The sequence below is a fragment of the Ascaphus truei genome, chromosome 16, assembly GCF_040206685.1.
Source record: "Ascaphus truei isolate aAscTru1 chromosome 16, aAscTru1.hap1, whole genome shotgun sequence".
Taxonomy (NCBI): Eukaryota; Metazoa; Chordata; class Amphibia; order Anura; family Ascaphidae; genus Ascaphus; species Ascaphus truei.
In genome coordinates, this window is record NC_134498.1 from 32,595,476 (window position 1) to 32,611,618 (window position 16,143).

A 16,143-nucleotide genomic window follows, 5' to 3' on the forward strand; every position below is an offset into this window, starting at 1 on the left:
AGAAATAAACTAGTGTTTTGTACAGCACAATTAAGAGGACTTCAAAAGTATAAATTAAAAACAAAAACTCACCCGTCGACACATCTTCTGCGGCGTGTAGAGGCGGCGATATTAGTGGCTGAAAACCAGAATGTGTCCATTTTTCACTGTGACATATTAGTGGATGTAAGAGGGGAATCCTATTAAAGTGTATGGGGGCAGCTGGCGTGTGTAAGAGGGGAATCCTATTAAAGTGTATGGGGGCAGCTGGCGTGTGTAAGAGGAGGATCCTATAGAAGTCTAGGGGGGTGCTAGCGTGTGTAAGAGGGGATCCTATAGAGGTCTATGGGGGTGCTGGCGTGTGTAAGAGGGGATCCTATAGAAGTCAACAGGGTCAGCTGATGTGTATAAGAGGGGGATCCTATAGAAGTGTAGACCTCTATGGGGCCAGCTGGTGTAAGAGGGGAATTGTACAGAAGTGTAAGATGGGGTCCTATAGAAGTATATGGGGCAGATTTACCAAGCTGCAATATGGGGTTACCTGCTATTAACCTGAATGGGCTACAACAAGAGATCTGTTACACACCCCATTAACACACACACACACACTTCTCCCCCCAAAAACCATCAACTTTCTGTCATTTGATTTCCATCGGCCTTGTTTAATCTATAAAAGAGTTCCAGGCGATGACAAAGTCCCAGTCACCTTTTCAGTCTCTGATCAGCCCTTCTGTACCGACTCCTTCCCTCCCGAGGCTGGCGGGGCCTGTCACAGCAAAGTGTTCCGCGAGATTTTCCCTCGTCTTCCTGGTAGCGTTTCACAGCGGTTGTATGGGAGATGCCATTCAGAAAGCAGGTGGTGGATTTAGCGGGAGGGGGTGGGGGATCCTCAAAACCCCCGACGCCAGCCCCTTGCCTTTTAAAAAGCCAGTAACGTGCCTTATTAACCCTTTTCAACTGCCAGAGGGGTTAGAAGCCACTTTCATTTGATAGAAAAAGCAGTTAATTCAAATAATAACATTTATATACAAAATTCATCAACTTGGTGTAAACTAGAGGTCGGACATCTTACATCGATGACATCCCAGGTTCAAGATGGCTGCCATCGCCAAACATTGTGTTTATGAATGTGTGTGTATATATATATACATATATATATATATATATATATACACACACATCTATCATACACTTCCCATAATACAAAGCAGCACAAGATAAACAAAAAGTTAAAATAATAATTACAGCCCCATATCAATTATTATTGGGTTAAAGGGTCAGTCGCTTGTAGGACCACAGTGACCTAATGACAATGATGTGTTTAATGGGGTACTCTGTATCATTATACAGCACAACATTATTATTTTCAGTGTATAGAGATACTCAGCATCATTATACAGCGTAGTATGTTCAGTATCAATGTATACTCAGCATCACTATACAGTACAGCGTGTTCAGTATCAGTGTATAAATACTCAGTATCATTATACAATGCAGCAAGGTCATTATCAATATATAGAGATACTCATCATCGTTATACAGTGCAGCGTGTTCAGGGTGAGTATATAGAGATACTCAGCATCATTATACAGTGCAGCGTTTAAAGTATCAGTGTCTAGATACTCAGCATTGTTGTATACTGGAAAAAGCTTTTTCTATCAAAACAAGGGTAGAAATGGCGGCTTTAACCCATTTGTTGCCAAAGGAGTTAAAAATGACCCCAAGAGCTGACAATTCACTCTATATATTGGCAGAGGGAGTGGGAGTCTGTCCCAAATTCACGGTCTCCTTCCTCCAGTGTCTGCTGCATATTGGAGTGACTCTCTTTCTCCCTGTAATGTCCCAGGAGGGCAGTTGTCCATAATAGCCCCTGGAGGGTGGGGGGGGGGGGAAGAGACAAACGCTGGTGGTGGGGAACAGGCAAATACTGTGCTTTTTGTGCTAGTGAAGAGGGGGGGAGTGAGGGGAAAGAAAGAAAGAGAGAGAAAGAAACGAGAGAGAGAAACGAGAGAGAAACGAGAGAGAAACGAGAGAAAGAGAGAAACGAGAGAGAAACTAGAGAGAGAGAGAAACGAGAGAGAGGAACGAGAGAGAGAGAGAAACGAGAGAGGAACGAGAGAAAGAAACGAGAGAGGAACGAGAGAGAGAAACGAGAGAGAGAGAGAAACGAGAGAGGAACCAGAGAGAGAGAAACGAGAGAGAGAGAAACGAGAGAGAGAGAGAGAGAGAGAGAGAGAGGAACGAGAGAGAGAGAGAGAGAAACGAGAGAGGAACAAGAGAGAGAAACGAGACAGAGAGAGAAATGAGAGAGAGGAACGAGAGAGAGAGAGGAACGAGAGAGAGAGAGAGAGGAACGAGAGAGAGAGAGAGGAACGAGAGAGAGAGAGAAATGAGAGACAAGGGGAGGGGAACGAGAGAGAGAGAGAGAGAGAGAGAGAGAGAGAGGGGGGGTAGTGAAAGGGGAGAGATCGTTGAAGTGAGAAGAGAGAAAAGAGAGAGATATGAAATCAGGGATAGAGTGACAGAAAAAGTGCAGCAGAAAGAGTGAGAAAAAATTGTATCCACCAGCGAAGTAATGAGAGAAGCCAAGAATAAAATATAGGGCGTTCTCTCAGCTCCCCCTCGCCACCCCCGTGTCCGTGGGACTCCCCTCGTCCCGTAGTCAGAGCCTCCCACTCGTCACATCATGATGTGCCTCCGGCGGTGCAGGGCGAGGTGGTCGGAGCGGGAGAAGCTGCGGTCACAGTCCGAGCAGAGGAACGGCTTGATGCCCGTGTGCTTGCGGAAGTGTCGGGTCAGCTCGTCTGACCGGGCGAACTTCCACGTGCAGCCCTCCCACGTGCACTTGTATGGCTTCTCCCCTGTAACACAACAGAAGCTGCATCAGGAATTGTCCTAAAACACCCCCCACCCCCCGGCAGCGTCACAGGTGGAACTTTCCATAACAGGGCATTCTGATTGGCTCAGGGTATCCATGATGTCATATTCCTCCAATATGCCAGAAACAGAAGCGTCTCTCAGGTCCAGACAGCTCCCGCTCACCCAATGCGTTTCACTGCTTAACGGCTTTGTCAGACACTCCTGACGTAGCCAGTAAGCAGTGAAACGCATTGGGTGAGCAAGAGCTGCCTGGACCTGAGAGAGAGACGCTTCTGTTTCTGCGCTGCGCTAAAGTGGAGGAACAGCGAGGAGTTGTACCCGGAAGCGCGAGGGCTCGACGGAGAGACGCCGGCATCCGAGTGAGGAGAGGCGGTGAGAGCGAGACATCCTCGATCCTACCATAAAGCCGTTGCACTGTTTACATGTGATTATAGGCTCAGCCCTATTCTCCACACGTGGCTAGTTTGTCCTTTTTCCTCACTCCACCGTGGCCTGTGTGTATCCGCTTTCTAAATTCTGACACTCCTGTGCCGTGGCGGAACTGGGTATTTTTGCTCCCGTAGCGAGTTCCAGCAACTGCGCCCCCCCCCCCCAATTTACAGAACCCCCTCTCTCTGGCTCTTCCCACTCGTCTTCTCTCCCCATACCCCTTTTCTCTCCTCAACCCCCTTCCTCTCTCACCCCCCCCCCTTCCCCGGCCTTACTTATGGAGCAGGAGGGGGGGGGATGGAAAGGGGAAGGTTAATTGCAGTAGTGGGTGGAGGTCTGCCTTGGCAGTGAAGGGGGGCCAATGCCTAGGGTGACCAGACATCCCGGTTTTGCCGGGACAGTCCCGGTTTTTCGTGGGCTGTCCCGGTTGCCGGAAATGTCCCGGTTTTTCCTCGTGTCGGTGGCAGTGCGCGGCGGCGGTGCTCGGGGGCAGCAGGGAGGAGGATGCAGCAGCCCGGACGGTAAATATTTTTTTATTAATGCCAGGGTGATTGGATGGAGAATGCCGGGGCGGGACTTTAGAATGCCGGGCCGCAGGGGATTGGTCAAGGCAGGAGGTTGCTGGGGGGGGCTTTGGCTCTCCCAGGCTTTCCCTCCCCCTGCACTCTGGCTCCCGGCTCTCTCGGCACCCTGGCGCTCCCCGGGTACCCCCCCTCAGCACTAGTCTCTGGCCCTCCCTCTGGCTCACCGACTGTCTCCATCCCCCAGCACTCTGGCTCACCGGCAACCCGGCTCTCTCCCTCCCCCGGCACTCTGGCCTCCCTCTGGCTCCTCGGCTATCTCCCTCCCCCGGCACCACAACTTCTCACTCCCTCCCCCGGCACTCTGGCCCTCCCTTTGGCTCCCCGGCACTGCGGCTCTCTCCCTCCCCCAGCACCACGACTCTCTCTCTCCCTCCCCTGGCACTCTGGCCCTCCCTCTAGCTCCCCGGCCCCCCCGGCTCGCACTCCCCCCCCCCCCCCGAGAGCCCGCTCACAGCCTGCCGCCTCTGCCGAACCCGCAGGTAGGCATATGGGGGGAGAGAGTTGGGAGGGGGGGAGAGATGGGGGGGGCGGGGGAGATGGAAGATGCAGGGGGGGGGAGAGATGGGAGATGCAAGGGGATGGATATGAGTGTGATGGGAGATGCGGGGGTGGGTATATGAGGATGATGATGATGATGATTTTACCTGTGCGGCCCAATTTTTGAAAATATGTATGGGGGTGGGGTGGGCTGGTGGTGGTCTTTTAAAAATGTATTGGGGTGGCGGGGGTCTTTTTAATATGTATTGGTGGGGGTAGGCATTTTGTTATGTATTGTGGGTGTTTTTGGTATGTATTTTGTGGGGGGATTGACGGAAGGTGGGGGGCGAGTGAGAGGAAAGAGGGGAGTGAGGAGTAAGAGGAGGAAGAAAGAAAGAGGGAGAGAGGGGGAGGTGAAAGAAGGGCGGAGGGAGGGAGAGAGAAGGAGGGAGAGGAAGAGGAGGGGGGAGACAGATCGGGGGAGTGATGGGGAAGGGAGAGGAGGAGAGAGGAGGGAGAAAGAAGGAGGGAGAGGAGAGAAGGGTGGAGAGAGGGACAGGAGAAATAAGAGGGGAGAGAGGAGGGAGAAATGAGGGGGAGAGGAGAGAGGGGGAGGGAGAGAGGGAGAGGAGAGAAGGGGGAGAGAGGGAGAGGAGAAAGAAGGGGGGAGAGAGGGAGAGGAGAAAGGAGGAGGAGAGAGAAGGGGGGAGAGAGGAGGGAGATGGAGAGAGAGGGGGACCGGAGAGGGAGAGAGAGGGGGAGGGGGTGATGTGAGATGTAGGAGGGGGAGGTGATGTGAGATGTAGGGGGGGGATGTTTAAACCCAAATCATTACAAAATATATACACATTGTTTATTCAAAATTATGAGTTAATTATTATTTATTACCCCCACTGCTTTACACGTCTATTTTGTGATTTACCCCTGTTGAACATGTGTCATCCAGATAGGGGTTCCCCAAAATTGTACGAAATACTTAAAGGGTTCCTCCAAACAAAAAAGCTTGTGAATCACTGCTCTACACACACAAACACACACTGCAGCCCCCACCTCTACACACACAAACACACAAACACACACTGCTGCCCCCACCTCTATACACACAAACACACACTGCAGCCCCCACCTCTGTATACAGAAACACACACTGCCGCCCCCACCTCTGTATACAGAAACACACACTGCTGCCCCCACCTCTATACACACAAACACACACTGCTTCCCCCACCTCTACACACACAAACACACACTGCAGCCCCCACCTCTATACACACAAACACACACTGCAGCCCCCACCTCTGTATACAGAAACACACACTGCAGGGCCCACCTCTGCATACAGAAACACACACTGCAGCCCCCACCTCTGCATACAGAAACACACACTGCAGCCCCCACCTCTGCATACAGAAACACACACTGCAGGGCCCACCTCTGTATACAGAAACACACAATTTTTTTAGATCTATTTATTATATATTTATTTATCTTGCCTTTGGCTGTATCCTCCCCTCCAAATTCCGTCAACATGGCTGCGCGACGTCACGTAATGCCCATTGCCATAACAACGAGCCGCTCCGTGACGTCACGCGGCATCAAGTTGACATGAACAACGGGACGCATTATGGTGGCGAGGCATCACGTGACGCCACATTGTCATGGCAACATGTCACCGCCTGACGTTAGTGTCTCGTTGTCATGGAAACGGGGGGGCGTGACGTGATGTGCATTGTTTTATAAATCATTTTTTTTTAAGTGTCCCGGTTTTTCATTTGGAAAATCTGGTCACCCTACCAATGCCAGAAGCTGGTCCCGATCGGAGGTGGGTCCTCGTCTGCCACCAGGACGGACCACAGCTAGTGCCTGGGGAAGGGGGGGGACGGGGGAGGAAACCAGAGGGGGGCCCTGTCTTCAAAAGCTGGATGGATCTCTTTGCCTGCTCCCCCCATCAGGGGGTCCCACTCGCCCCACCCTAGTTCCACCTCTGCTCCTGTGGTACCACCCTCTACGTAGCACACCCGCTCTTTGACTCCCTCACGCCCGTGTGCTTGTTTTCGTGGCACCCTCACTCCCTACTTACCTGTGGTAACTCTGTGCCCCCCCTCCTGGCCTCTCCTCCTGACTGTTACCAGGCTGACTCTCCCCCCAGTATCTGTATTCCACGCGCCCCCCCCCCCCCCTGCCCACGTGACCTACCCGTGTGTATCCTCCGGTGGGCTTTGAGGTGGGAGCTCTTGGTATAGACCTTGTTGCAGCCGTCGAAGTCGCACTGATGTACCCTCCTCTTCCGCAGATCCGGGGAGACGGCCCCGACACGCTGCACCCGAACCACGCGTGTGCTGAGGGGGGGAGAGGGGGGGGGAGGTGGTCAAAGGCCAGGGGGGGACTGAAACTACACAAGAAGCAACAAACTGGCGGGGGGATACAGGGACTATTTACAGCTAGCTGGCACGGGGGAGGGATACAGGGACTGATTACAGCTAACTGGCACGGGGGAGGGATACAGGGACTATTTATATTTCTGTGAACTAGCAGAGGGATACAGGGACGGTTTACAGCTCTGTAGACTGGCGGAGGGATACAGGGACGGTTTACAGCTCTGTAGACTGGCGGAGGGATACATGGACGGTTTACAGCTCTGTAGACTGGCGGAGGGATACAGGGCCACTTTACAGCTCAGTGAACTGGTTGTGGGATACAGGGACTGGTTGTGGGACACAGGGACTGATTGTGGGATACACAGGGACTGGTTGCGGGATATACAGGGACTGGTTGTGGGACACAGGGACTGGTTGCGGGACACAGGGACTGGTTGCGGGACACAGGGACTGGTTGCGGGACACAGGGACTGGTTGCGGGATACAGAGACTGGTTGTGGGATACAGGGACTGGTTGCGGGACACAGGGACTGGTTGTGGGACACAGGGACTGGTTGTGGGACACAGGGACTGGTTGCGGGACACAGGGACTGGTTGCGGGACACAGGGACTGGTTGCGGGACACAGGGACTGGTTGCGGGATACAGGGACTGGTTGCGGGACACAGGGACTGGTTGCGAGACACAGGGACTGGTTGCGAGACACAGGGACTGGTTGCGAGACACAGGGACTGGTTGTGGGATACAGGGACTGGTTGTGGGATACAGGGACTGGTTGTGGGACACAGGGACTGGTTGTGGGACACAGGGACTGGTTGTGGGACACAGGGACTGGTTGTGGGACACAGGGACTGGTTGTGGGACACAGGGACTGGTTGTGGGACACAGGGACTGGTTGTGGGACACAGGGACTGGTTGTGGGACACAGGGACTGGTTGTGGGATACAGGGACTGGTTGTGGGATACAGGGACTGGTTGTGGGATACAGGGACTGGTTGTGGGATACAGGGACTGGTTGTGGGACACAGGGACTGGTTGTGGCACACAGGGACTGGTTGCGGGACACAGGGACTGGTTGCGGGACACAGGGACCGGTTGCGGGACACAGGGACCGGTTGTGGGACACAGGGACCGGTTGAGGGACACAGGAACCGGTTGTGGGACACAGGGACTGGTTGTGGGACACAGGGACTGGTTGTGGGACACAAGGACTGGTTGTGGGACACAAGGACTGGTTGAGGGATACAGGGACTGGTTGTGGGACACAGGGACTGGTTGTGGGACACAGGGACTGGTTGTGGGATACAGGGACTGGTTGTGGGACACAGGGACTGGTTGTGGGATACAGGGACTGGTTGCGGGATATACAGGGACTGGTTGCGGGATATACAGGGACTGGTTGTGGGACACAGGGACTGGTTGTGGGACACAGGGACTGGTTGTGGGACACAGGGACTGTTTGTGGGACACAGGGACTGGTTGTGGGACACAGGGACTGGTTGTGGGATACAGGGACTGGTTGTGGGATATACAGGGACTGGTTGTGGGACACAGGGACTGGTTGTGGGACACAGGGACTGGTTGTGGGATACAGGGACTGGTTGTGGGATACAGGGACTGGTTGTGGGACACAGGGACTGGTTGTGGGATACAGGGACTGGTTGTGGGATACAGGGACTGGTTGTGGGACACAGGGACTGGTTGTGGGACACAGGGACTGGTTGTGGGACACAGGGACCGGTTGTGGGACACAGGGACTGGTTGTGGGATACAGGGACTGGTTGTGGGACACAGGGACTGGTTGTGGGATACAGGGACTGGTTGTTGGTTGTGGGACACAGGGACTGGTTGTGGGATACAGGGACTGGTTGTGGGATACAGGGACTGGTTGTGGGACACAGGGACTGGTTGTGGGACACAGGGACTGGTTGTGGGACACAGGGACTGGTTGTGGGACACAGGGACTGGTTGTGGGACACAGGGACTGGTTGTGGGACACAGGGACTGGTTGTGGGACACAGGGACTGGTTGTGGGACACAGGGACTGGTTGCGGGACACAGGGACTGGTTGCGGGACACAGGGACTGGTTGCGGGACACAGGGACTGGTTGCGGGACACAGGGACTGGTTGCGGGACACAGGGACTGGTTGCGGGACACAGGGACTGGTTGCGGGACACAGGGACTGGTTGCGGGACACAGGGACTGGTTGCGGGACACAGGGACTGGTTGTGGGACACAGGGACTGGTTGTGGGACACAGGGACTGGTTGTGGGATACAGGGACTGGTTGTGGGACACAGGGACTGGTTGTGGGACACAGGGACTGGTTGTGGGACACAGGGACTGGTTGTGGGATACCGGGACTGGTTGTGGGACACAGGGACTGGTTGTGGGACACAGGGACTGGTTGTGAGACACAGGGACCGGTTGTGAGACACAGGGACCGGTTGTGAGACACAGGGACCGGTTGTGGGACACAGGGACCGGTTGTGGGACACAGGGACCGGTTGTGGGAAACAGGGACCGGTTGTGGGATACAGGGACTGGTTGTGGGACACAGGGACTGGTTGCGGGATACAGGGACTGGTTGCGGGATACAGGGACTGGTTGCGGGATACAGGGACTGGTTGTGGGACACAGGGACTGGTTGCGGGATACAGGGACTGGTTGCGGGAAACAGGGACTGGTTGCGGGATACAGGGACTGGTTACAGCTCTGGTCTGGCAGAGGGATACAGGGACTATTTACAGCTCTGTGGACTGGCGGAGGGATACAGGGACTATTTACAAATAACTGCGGCATGGGGGAGGGATACAATGCATCTATGGGTCTCGTGGTCTAGAAAAGGGACTATTTAAAACTGCAGTATGTCCCTGCTAGGTGGAGGGATACAGAGTAACACCTCCTTGGTTGGCAGAGGGATACAGGTCCAAGAATATATGGAATGCTGAGGGATACAAGGATATGCCTGCGGATGTAGCTCCTGATAATAAAATAGTCCCTTTCTCACCCTCGTGCAGTGTCCTGGTAGGAGGTGGAAGTATCCACGAAGCTCTCATCACTGTCACTGTTTATCTCCACCGGAGACATAGAACCCGGATCTACTTTCACTGAGAAGCAAAATAAGAGTAGTAATGAGTATCTGTACACATTCATAATGAACACGCTGCGCTGTATAATGATCCTGAGTATCTCTATGTGCTGATAATGAACACGCTGCGCTGTATAATGATGCAGAGTATCAGTACACTGATAATGAACACGCTGCGCTGTATAGTGAGCCTGAGTATCTCCATGCGCTGATAATGAACACGTTGCGCTGTATAGTGATGTAGAGTATCTATCTATACATAGTGAATGGGAGAGGCAGCTTGCGATCCTGACCCTCAGAGCTTGCACCCCAGTATTTCAGTACCTGTAGTATGTGTGGAAAAACCGACATGACCGAGGTCACACAGAGAGTGATCAGCTCGCAAATCGGAGTCTCCCACTTCAGAGGCTGGGGACCGAACCATGATGCTGTGAGTCCTCCCTATAGAGAATTAGTAAGAAGAAGGAGCTGTGAGCAGGTTTCAGGTGACAGGGACAAAAAGCAGGGGGGACACAGCGAGAGAAGGGCACAGGGGGGGACCAGCGAGAGAAGGGCACGGGGGGGGACACAGTGAGAGAAGGGCACAGGGGACGCAGCTAGAGAAGGGCACAGGGGGCGACACAGCGAGAGAAGGGCACAGGGGGGGACCAGCGAGAGAAGGGCACAGGGGGGAACACAGCGAGAGAAAGGCACGGGGGGGACACAGCGAGAGAAGGGCACAGGGGGGGACACAGCTAGAGGGCACAGGGGGGGGGGACACAGCGAGAGGGCACGGGGGGGGGACACAGCGAGAGAAGGGCACAGGGGGGGGGACACAGCGAGAGAAGGGCACAGGGGGGGGACACAGCGAGAGAAGGGCACAGGGTGGGCAGCTAGAGAAGGGCACAGGGGGGGACACAGCGAGAGAAGGGCACAGGGTGGGCAGCTAGAGAAGGGCACAGAGGACGCAGCTAGAGAAGGGCACGGGGGACGCAGCGAGAGAAGGGCACAGGGGGAGGGGCAGGGAGAGAATGGCACGGGGGGGGACAGTGAGAGAAAGTCACACGGAGGGGACAGCGAGAGAATGGCACGGGGGACAGGGAGAGAAGGGCACAAGGGGGGGATATCAAGAGAAGGGATCGGGGGCAGAGAGGGAAGGGCATATGGGTGGGCAGTGGGAGGGCACATGGGTGGCAGCGAGAGAAGAGCACGGGGGGGACAGCGAGAGAGAGGGGGAGTGAGAGAAGGGCAAAAGGGGGCAGCGAGAGAAGAGCATAGAGAGAAGGGCTTGGGGGGGGGCAGGGAGAAGGGCACAGATTGGGGGACAGCAGCAGAGCACAGATGGGGGGGACAGTGATAGAATGCCACAGATGGGGGGGGACAGCAGGAGAGGGGCAGCGAGAAAAAGGCACAGACGGAGGGACGGCAAGAGAAGGACACAGACGGGGGGGACAGGACATACAGTGCTATAATGTGAGTCTCTTGGAAAACCCCTTCAGTTCCAGAGCCCCTACCCATTTTTGGATTGCCAGTGTTCTGCAACTCTCACTCCCCCTCTCCCCCTCCTCTGCAGGGGCCTCGTTTAACCCCTGCCTGTGTAGCCCCGGGGAGAGGCTGAAACAGACAGACCGGTCCTATACATCTCCATTCAATATGGGACCTGTCCACCAGAGGGAGCAGCTACATCATTTTACTTAATTCTGCAGTGTTAAAACGGAAACGTGTTCTGCAATGGCAAGACTGCAGGGGGCAGTGTTACAGGACAGTAACAGGATATATACCGAGTATATGTCTGTGTACACACACACACACACACACACACACACACACACACACACACACACACACACACACACACACACACACACACACACACACACACACACACACACACACACACACACACACACACACACACACACACACACACACACACACACACACACACACACACACTATATATATCCTGTCGCCCTTATCAGTGACACAGTACTAGTACTGTGTGTGTGTGTGTGTGTGTATACACACACACGCAGAGTATATATATCCTGTGGCCCTTATCAGTGGCACAGTACTGTATATGTGTGGGACACTCATATGCTTATATATATGCTGTGGTCTTTTTGGGGGTTCAATAGGAGCTTGTTAGGTGTCCAGTATGTTATACACATACACACACACACACAGTATATATATCCTGTGGCCCTTATCAGTGGCACAGTACTATTTGTAGGTGTGTGTGTGTGTGCGTATACACATATACACACACACATACAGAGTATATATATCCTGTGGCCCTCATCAGTGGCACAGTACTGTGTGTGTAGGTGTGTGTGTATACACACACACACACACACGTACATATATCAGTGTGAATGCATACAATCTCCCCTCTCACCCGTGATCTTCCCGTCGGCCCCTATTAGCGGCACCGTGATGGCAGTTGGCATTCCGTCGGTGGGCATCGTCGTGTACACCACGGGCAGTGACTGGACCACCACGGGGATGGTCTGGAGGTCCCCCATCTTGCTGGGCATGTTGACAGACGGGATGGTGTGAATGACGTGCAGGATCTGCTGCCCGCCGCTGCCTTGCGTGGTGGCCAAGATGGAACCCGGGGACAGGACGGCGGGAATGGCCGAGCCGAGGCCAGCCAGAGACACCATGGTGGGCGTGGGAAAGGGGGCGCCCAGCATCAGGGCCGAGGAGGAAGGTGGGGTGCAGGCGTGGTGCCTGAGGAGCCCCTTGGGTTTGTTGAGAGACAGGTCAACGGGTTCAGCCTGCGGTTGACCGCAGTCGCTGGCCAACAGCTGCTCGGGAGGCTCCATCTTGATGTCGGTGAGGAGGACCGGGGTATCCGCCTCGGTGGCCATTTTGCAGCGCGACGATCTTAGCGTGGCGGAGGTGGCGGCCTGTGGAGAGGGGGGCGAGGAGAGGGGTTAATGGTGTTGTGTGGGGGAGCGCTTGGAGAGCCGTGCAGAGGCTGAAGACCTAACCGCTCCCACCTAGGAGCAGAGTGACCTAATGGCAGTGGCATGGTTAATGGGCCAGTCCCATATACGGGCACAGTGACCTAGTGGTGTGCTGAAGGGGTTAAAATCGAGTCAGTGTATCACAGTGAGACAGCGGAGGAAGGGAGAGTGCGAGCGGCAGGCTCACACCCCGTGGGTGGTATCGGGCTTACAGTTGCCCCTAGCAACCAGATAAAGTATCTCCCCGCGTAAGGTCCCACCCCCTGCCTGTGACGGGAGGAGAAATGCTCACACCGCAGCTCAGGAGCAGAGCAATAGAAATCGGGCCTTTTAAAAATGGCCGCCCATGACTGCTTTGTAGCTGTGTTATTTATGTATGTGTGTGATATTATATATATATATATATATATATATATATATGTATATATATATATATATGTGTGTATATACTATATGTGTGTATATACTATATATATATATATATATATATATATATATATATATATATATATATATATATATACACACACACACACACACACACACACACACACACACACACACACACACACACATATATTAAAGGTGTCAGGGCCCACAATAACAGTAATAATCCAGCGGGTGCTGCTGCTAATGTACTAAACTGTACTATATAGAAAACCAGGAACACCAAATGGTACAAACCATATTACTGCCTTTTTCACACGTGTGTACGTGTGTACGTGTGTGTGTGTGTGTGTGTGTGTGTGTGTGTGTGTGTGTGTGTGTGTGTGTGTGTGTGTGTGTATATGTCTCCAATGAGACTGGAATACAGGCCGGTGCATTACCTGTAAAAGGATGAGGCATAAAGGAAGATAGGAGCAGGCGCTGCAGGACGTGAGCAAGTCCTGAGGAAGGCTGCTTGGAGCCGAAACGTTGGCCAGTTGTAATAAATATGTTATACTTTTTCAACAAGTCTTGGAGTGCCTGCTACTAACTTCCTTAATTCCTAATCGTTTTACAGGTAATGCACACAGACACACAGACACACACAGATACACACAGACACAGACAGACACACAGACACACAGACACACGAATAAACCAGCAATATTTTGCATACTAGTCTCAGAGTACCAGCTTCTCTCAAGATTATATCTTACACGCACATTATATATGTTCAACAGGCTATATATGTATATACACGCACACATATACATTATATACAGTCTCAACAGGCTTCATATATAGCTGTATTTATATCTATACAGAATATACACACACTATACACAGAATATATATACACAAACACACACACACATACAGTACATATATACATACACACGATAATCTAAAGAATAAACTCACTCACCCGCCACGCTGTATCTGAATGAATCCTCATATACAGCGGCTCTATCTTCTGCATACTCAGCATGCTACTATATCACCTCCAGCCCAAACCTGCCCTATACACCCTACTCACGTATACCCTTCCCCAGTACAGACTCGCTGAGCCAGGGAGAGGGAAGAATTAAATAGGGTGAAGAAAGATAATTGTAAGACAATAAAGGAATTATAAGGGGTATGGGAATTACAAGGGGAAAGGATGTTAATGGGGAATAGGACAATTGCACCGAAAATGACTTATAGGGGGGAGGGGGGGGGGGGGTAAGAGAGTTATAGGATAAGGGAATTATAGGTGAGCAAGAAGTATAGGGGAATAATATGGTTTTAGGGTAATAAGTTAATTATAGGGGGGGGGGGAAATAATGATACGTATATATTTAATTATGGGGGGGGGAAGAAATTATAGGGGAATATAAAAGTATATGGGGAATAATAGCGTGGCAAAGAAAAGAGATACAAGACAGATCAGAGTGAGCAAATATTGCCCAGCCTTCTAATAATGAAGAGGTGGGAGATTTTAGGGGGTCCCCGTGTAGGGTCGACGAGGGCAGAGACGGGCACCCTCCCCCTGTGCAGGAATCCCTGTGTGCTGCAGCCTGCTGGTCCTCTCCTGAGTATTTGGGATCTCGGAAAGTTGAAACCCAGTCACACCCAGGGTGGGGCTGGGTTTTTTTTAAAATGGAAAGGTACACGCCTGCTGCTAACGCACCCTCCCCTTGGGATGGGGGGTTGGGTGGGTGTGGTGGCCACTGCTGTAGGGTGAACTTACGTGACCCTAATTAGGGGAGGGGTGGGGGTGGGAACCCCCCCTCCCCCCAATTAATTTTTTCCAATGATTTGAATTAATCCCTTTACTTGTATGTACGTATGGTGCCATCCAGGTACATACTGTACAGTAGCGCTTATGTACACATATATATATATATATATATATATATATATATATATATATATATATATATATACTACAAACAAAAGACTGCGCCTATATACACATACACAGACAGGATAGGTTGGCGAGGTGTTAGATGGGTGAGTGCTTCTCCTAGAAGTCTGGGAAACAGGTCCCCTAGGTCGGGACGCTTGCTATGGTAACATAAATAAGGAGAGAGAAAGAGGGAGGGAAGAGAGACAGAAGGAGCGGGGGGGGGGAGAGAGAGAAGGAGCCGGGGCGGGGGGGGGGGGGGGGGGGGGGGTGAGAGAGAAGGAGCCGGGGGGGGGGGAGAGAGAGGAGCCGGGGGGGGGAGAGAGAGAGAAGGAGACGGGGGGGAGAGAGAGAGAAGGAGACGGGGGGGAGAGAGAAGGAGACGGGGGGAGAGAGAGAGAAGGAGACGGGGGGGAGAGAGAAGGAGACGGGGGGGAGAGAGAGAGAAGGAGCCGGGGGGGAGAGAGAGAAGGAGACGGGGGGGAGAGAGAGAAGAGGAGACGGGGAGAGAGAGAGATAAGGAGACGGGGGGAGAGAGAGAAGGAGACGGGGGGGAGAGAGAGAAGGAGACGGGGGGGAGAGAGAGAAGGAGCCGGGGGGAGAGAGAGAGAAGGAGCCGGGGGGGAGAGAGAGAAGGAGCCGGGGGGGGGGGGGGGGGGAGAGAGAGAAGGAGACGAAGGGGGGAGAGAGAGAAGGAGACGAAGGGGGGAGAGAGAGGAGACGGGGGGGGAGAGAGAGGAGACGGGGGGGAGAGAGAGGGAAGGAGCCGGGGGGGAGAGAGAGAAGGAGCCGGGGGGAGAGAGAGAAGGAGCCGGGGGGGAGATAGAGAAGGAGACGGGGGGAGAGAGAGAAGGAGACGGGGGGGAGAGAGAGAGAGGAGACGGGGGGGAGAGAGAGAAGGAGAAGGGGGGAAGAGAGAAGGAGATGGGGGGGAGAGAGAAGGAGACGGGGGGGGGAGAGAGAGAAGGAGCCGGGGGGAGAGAGAGAGAAGGAGCCGGGGGGAGAGAGAGAAGGAGCCGGGGGGGAGAGAGAGAAGGAGCTAGGGGGGGGGGAGAGAGAGAAG

The 16,143-nt window shown here is 53.4% G+C and overlaps 1 protein-coding gene across 2 annotated transcripts in view; it reads right to left on the bottom strand.

The window, feature by feature from the left end:
• Nucleotides 1-620: 620 nt before the first annotated feature.
• Nucleotides 621-16,143, bottom strand: part of LOC142467391 (Krueppel-like factor 8) — a 19,936-nt gene continuing 4,413 nt past the window's right edge. The window contains exons 1-6 of one of the 2 annotated variants that reach the window (XM_075573019.1): nt 14,121-14,829; nt 12,196-12,709; nt 10,143-10,259; nt 9,738-9,837; nt 6,546-6,688; nt 621-2,840 (exon numbers count right to left, since the gene is read on the bottom strand). In XM_075573019.1, coding sequence (XP_075429134.1) covers nt 2,659-2,840; nt 6,546-6,688; nt 9,738-9,837; nt 10,143-10,259; nt 12,196-12,709; nt 14,121-14,183 — 1,119 coding nt within the window. In that variant the 5' untranslated portion in view covers nt 14,184-14,829 and the 3' untranslated portion in view covers nt 621-2,658. Of the gene's footprint in view, nt 2,841-6,545; nt 6,689-9,737; nt 9,838-10,142; nt 10,260-12,195; nt 12,710-14,120; nt 14,830-16,143 lie in introns of those variants that run through there. The other variant, XM_075573020.1, reaches the window with a different exon arrangement.